This window comes from Gymnoscopelus braueri (assembly GCF_963280865.1).
Source record: "Gymnoscopelus braueri genome assembly, chromosome: 17".
NCBI classification, from domain to species: domain Eukaryota; kingdom Metazoa; phylum Chordata; class Actinopteri; order Myctophiformes; family Myctophidae; genus Gymnoscopelus; species Gymnoscopelus braueri.
Window position 1 is genome coordinate 17,253,113 of NC_137617.1, and position 6,000 is coordinate 17,259,112.

Consider the following 6,000-nt stretch of genomic DNA (forward strand, 5'->3'; position numbering starts at 1 on the left):
CTACACGAAAACATTCTAGAAGTTTTTTTTATAATCAACTAAATTGATTAATCTGATAGACCACTTAAAGGGATAGTTCACCCAAAAAAAAAAAATCTATCGATGTGTCACCCCATCCAGACCGTTCCACTGGTCATCAAATTATTGGCTGAGGAATGTAACAAAAACAAATAAAAATCCATTAATTCAAGTCTCCAGGGGATGACTAATCGATTGTCATTTTGGGGGTGAACTATCCCTTTAAGCCCTGTATTATACTGAATTGTACAATGGTGGCGTGTGAAAATAGCCAATCGTTGTGAGCTTGTAGATTTTCATTAGTTATTTGCAAAATAATAGGCACTCGGGTGGCACAGTGGTAAAGTATCTGCCCACCACCGTGGAGGTTGTGAGTTTGAATCCACCCACCGTGGTGCATACGGCTTTGTCGAGCATCTATACGAATACAATTGGCCCGTGTTCAGGGGAGGGAAGCTGGGCGGGGAGGGTGTCTCTGCATGTACTCCTACGGGCTGGGGGCGGCACCTGTCAGCAGGGAGTGTTGAAGTCATCGCCCAGCCCCTAACACAAAGTAACGTGTAACCTACCAGGTGGCGCGCGAGGACAAGAGGAAAGGCATCTCGTTCGCCAGCGAGCTGAAGAAGCTGACCAGCCGGAGCCGCAGCGTGTCGAGCGGCAGCGGGGTCAGCCAGTCGGTGACTCTGTGCCACGACGGCCCAACGCACAGTAAGGATGAACGGGCTGCATGCTGTGTGGCTCTGACAGAGATCCAGGAGTGAGACTGACACTCTGCCTGCTGTGTGTGCATGGAAAGACAACAGAGGTAATGCTCTGGTTTCCCTCTCTAACATCTAGATGTAGACGCAGTACACAGTAAAGCCCTCACTGTTAGAAGGTGGTGTAAGCAGGGGTCATCAACGTGTCCGCACACAGACAAAACGTCTGGAAAGACGTGTCCATGTCTGTGGCAAATTTTTTATTTTGATTAATATTTTGTTCATCCAATGTGCGATGAAAGCACTTTCTGTTTACATTTTCTTCAGGATAGCTATCACACTGATTTAATTAATGCAGAATGTCATTTTAAAATGTGTATGACATTGTCATAGACACTATGGCACATTAGGAGTCCACTTGTGTAAATTTAGGGCTAGATCTATGTGTTTCTGGTAATGTTATTGACAAAAATAAGGTTTGACAGAATTGTCCATCATAAACCGGAATGGTGATGACCTCTGAGTGTAAGTGATACTTTTGTTAAAATAAGTGTTATTGTGAGAATAGCTATATTCTCATAGCATTCATTGCTACAGATTGTTTGTTCAGTAACAGGGGTCTCCTCACCTCTCCAGCTCTTTAGTAAACAGAAGATACAGGTTGGGATACCAATTTCATCCAATCAGGAGAGAGAACCCATATAGGACACGGGATTAACAAGTGAAATTGGAAGTGATTAAACAAATAAATGAGCAGACAAAATTGGAGCTGGAACACAAGCTAATAAATGATCGTTGTGTGGGGTTCTCTCTCCTGATTGGATGAAATTTGTAACCCACCTGAAAATGGATTCTCATATTTTAGTTCATTAAAAGCTGGAGAGACGGGGAGACCCCTGTTACTGAACAAACACTAAAGCAAGAAATGATTACTATCAAAATATAGAGATTTTACTTTTAACAATAAATGTGTTGTTTTAACCCAAAAAATATCACTTACAGTGACCCTTACAGGTCCATTTTATTCCATTTGTAAACTCTCATGAGTTACAAATGGGTAAATTAACACTATTGTGCACGGTGATGGTTGGTGTGAATCTCTGGTTTTATGCTAACATATTCTTAATATGTAGCATAATCCTTCATACTGTGTGGCATGGTGTATTTTGGGGTGTCATACTGTAGTATGACAGAATGAAGGTTGTCGCTTTATCGGCACGTAATTTCTTTGTGGATTGTACTGATGACAAAATATATTCTCAGGCAAATTAATCATAATTCAACCTCAAGTCTCCACTCTGGTTCACATCCTTAAATGGTGGGTATTTAATTCCTGCATCATGGAGAGTAACAGAGACACAGACTGAAGTCAGCTTTCCTCTAAACCTAGAGAAAAACTAGAAAAAGTGCTCCTCGGAGCACAGGTCTCCGCCAGGTCAGGCAGGTTATTGTGGCCTCCTGGTGGCGCTATAATAGGCCAACGTGAAAAGGGTGCCATTTCTTCTTGATTCTTGATGGCAATTGGACACTGCATTCATGATTTGAGGCATTTTGTTCGAAAAATTTGTTTTGGTAAATTAGACCTGCCGGTGGCGCTATAACAGGGCAATCTGGAAAGGGTGGCATTTCTTCCTCAATGTATTGCAAAGTAGTGCGTGCAAAGTTTCAGCACAATTGGACGCTGCGTTCATATTTTGCAGCATTTTGTTCAAAACGGGCCACTCCTGCAAACTTTAGATGTCAATCTTAGCCAATCAGGATGGAATATGAAAAATCGAACAGCTCCGTTTTGATCACATGACTATAGAGATGATGTGTACCGATTTGCGTGAAATTTGGATAAAATCTGAAGGAGTAATATCCAAAAATGTGTTTTACATAAGTCGGCCTCCTGGTGGCGCTATAAAAGGCAGATGTGAAAAATGCAGGGCAAACGTTTTTCCTTGGCCTCTAGAGAGTGCACATACAAGTTTTACACAGAACGGTGCAGTTTTGTTTAGCTAAAATCCCAAAGCTAAAAAAAAACTCATGGTGGCGCTATAACAGGCCATTGTAAAAAATTGGGGCCAGAGGTCCTGAATTGGCATCCAGGGAGTGTGTGTGCACAGTTTCACTGCGATCAAGCCAATGGTGCGGAAGATTAGCTGTTCACAGACGGACGGACGGACGGACGGACAGGGTGCAAAACATACTCTCTCGCCATGCCTTTCGGCCTGGCGGAGAAAAAATACAATTATTTTACACATTGTAGAAAATAAAAGCACTCCTTGGTACAGTCCCAGTAAGTGTGAGATGTAACTCAGTCTGGTATGTGCTTAACGACAGTCATGGTGAATGGTTACTCTGTGAGGACATTCTGTCTCTGTTGTTGTCACTAATGGAGTGAAGCAATGTACAGTCTCATGTTTAAATGCAGGAGAAGCCATTCGCACATCATCATTGCCCCCCTAATTTACCTTTTAAGGACAACATCCCAACGTACGACCCATGTGTGGTGAGACAGAGTTTATAACCACTATACATGGGAGATGTGGTGTGCAGTCAATAGTGTTACAGCTTATTCTGAGTTTACAGAACTTGTTAAATCGTAACAGTAGCAGACAGTCATGCAAAATACCCCAGAGCTACAGTACAAAGAGCTCTCAAGTCTCAACAGCTGGTAATTAATACGAAAAGAAGCAAACATCCCGCAGCCATAACAGCATTCAGTGATCATGACACCCAAAAATGCTTCTTTTTAATGGCCTTTAATTGAACCACATTAATCCTGTCATCCCTATTTTGGACAAATGTAGAGAGAAAAATATTAGATCTAATAGTACTGTAGATCTGCAATTTTTGGGGTGAAAAGGTTTGTTGTAGATTGAAAAACAGCGCACAAAGTGCGTTGAAGTGATGTTGGTCAATTCAAAATATTATCAATGTATTATGCGGCACCCCTGGACTTGTGTCACGACACCCACTTTGAGAAACCCTGATCTATGGTACTTACCAGGCCTGTAATATCATCGTTTTAGGAACAAGGCCACTTGGCCTTTGGTGTAGTCAATGTATACACCGTATAACTATCGGCTAAATAAATAAATACAGTTTTTCATTTCAGAATTCAGAATCTCAACAAGACACTGGTGTCTATAAACCATATTGACAGAAAAGAAGCAAAGGAGAAAATGGTTAAATTAGCTGGCACTTTGTTGACATTAATCTGGATCTATTTACTTATTTAAAGTTTTGATTAAATGTTATTATCTCATTGCCTTAGTTAATATATAAGGCTGTGGATGTGATAAACATAATCGTTGTTATCCATCAGGTAACGATTAAAACATAATACTATAATTCCCAAAGTATCATGTCAAACTATACTATGAGGTCCAAAAGAAACTATAAACTAAAAACGAATTAAACTATAAAATAACTAATGGGCAAAATATGCCATACTGCAATATGTTATTAAAAAAGTTATTTTTTAATTAAGCATTATGTAATTATGTGATTGCATTTAGTGTGTAATAATGCATGGATGTGGTATTTTAGGTTGTGTCATTCACTAACTACTACTACTACTATGCAGTTTCCATCATAATACAGACATTTCATCAGCATATATAGTACTGTATGTTATGAAATGTTGTTGGAAACACTTGATCTGCATCACAGTGTATGGACTGTTGCTGAAACAAATATTGTCTTTAACTGTTTTGTTTTTTATTGTGGAAAGAATTGAAAAAGTTTGGGATGCCAGAGTGAAATTCTCCAACCTGTCTTTAAACGCCTTCGTCTCTGTATTCTGCAGGGTATCTGTCTGCGGGTTTCAAAGCGTGGGTAGCGGAGGGCAGAGTTGGTGCAGAGAGGCTCCTCCTGGCCTCGTCCAAGGGGCAGCACCTCCGATCTCAACCCGAACAGTCCTCCACTTACTCTCTCACCCCCCCGACCTGGACACTTCACCTCCTCAGGAACTGGAAGGTCCACAAATGAAATCCACTGAGCGAGAGATAAGACGCGTTGACCAGTTGTGAACCTCGAGGCTTGATTTCCCTCTTTCAAAGAGAAACAAGGTGTTTGAGTTCTTTATTTTTGAATTGCAGAAACACCCCTCTGGCACTCTTGGGCAATCCCCCCCCTTCAACCTGATTGGGTGGCTAATTCTATTCCTTCTCTAATTGGCCAGTTGTTTGAGAGATGGGTAGGGTTCAGGCGATGCCCCATTGTTTGGGTGGGTTATTGATGGGTGTGGGTCCGAGCCTCATTTATTGGTTTTAACTGACTGACCGGAATCCAGATGCTGTTTGTCTGTCTGAACGATGGACAGGAGTTTGGTCCAGTCAGATGGTCTGAGTCAGGGATCAATGCCGGGGCGCTTGTGGGATGAAGTCCTCCCCAGAGCCATGCTGAATGGAAGCTGTTGGAACGCTAGCTCTGGCTCCCGTTTGTTTATTGGTAGAACTGTTACTGGAAGGAGGTGGCATGGCCAGTGAGTACCCGGGACAGCTGTTTTCCACTGAAGTCATCAGGGACGTGGTATCAGAAGGAGGAAGAAAAAGTCAACGTTATTATTCCCCTTTAGAAATAAATCAAACTATAGTACTGTATGTCCAAAAACAAGTTCCCTGAGTTCTAGATGAAATAAACGAGTATGTTTTTTCTTTCATCCCAGAATCAGGGCGACACAAAGAGGAGACAGAGGACTGGTTTAGTGAATCAGAGTCAACAGTTCCGTCAAATTATTATCCATCAGCAACACACAAATTTGTCTTTACAGGGAGGGGTTTACAGTACATTTGCCTTTGTTGAGGCTTGGGCAACAGGAGGATCTATTGTATTAGATTGACCTCATATTTCAATTGTTCCCCCTCTCTGGTAGAACAAAAACACATAAAGGTCGGAGGTATACCTTCTCTCCCGTCATGTGAAAAGAAAGGAGGCAACGGAAGGAGAGATAGAAGTGGATTGAGAGTAGATGACAAAAAGAAAGGAAGAATTGTCTTTCTGTTTGGGCATTGTGAAGATGGTTGACAAGCTGGCTTGTTTGATTGTTCTCTTATTGTTTGTGTATTCACAGTACTGTACAGGCACGCCTGGCTTTTATTTTTTGCAATTTAGTTGGGCAACACAGCCAGCAACAGGCAGCAAAATGAGACACAAGGTCAAAAAGCTACCCATTGGTGAACTAAAAAGTTGCCCTGTTTATCTTCACCTTAATCACTTAAACCCTATATTTACAGCTTACAATTTAGGTATTTAGCAGATGCAAATCTCTTTCTCGAAAGTAACCGATCTACAA

The 6,000-nt window shown here is 41.5% G+C and overlaps 1 protein-coding gene across 3 annotated transcripts in view; it reads left to right on the plus strand.

The window, feature by feature from the left end:
- The window catches only part of plce1 (phospholipase C, epsilon 1), a 124,407-nt gene extending 119,576 nt beyond the window's left edge, over positions 1-4,831 (plus strand). For all 3 annotated transcript variants that reach the window (XM_080454551.1, XM_080454552.1, XM_080454553.1), the window contains 2 exons: positions 591-726; positions 4,513-4,831. In XM_080454551.1, coding sequence (XP_080310677.1) covers positions 591-726; positions 4,513-4,694 — 318 coding nt within the window. In that variant the 3' untranslated portion in view covers positions 4,695-4,831. The remainder of the gene's footprint in view (positions 1-590; positions 727-4,512) is intronic.
- The last annotated feature ends 1,169 nt before the right edge of the window (positions 4,832-6,000 follow it).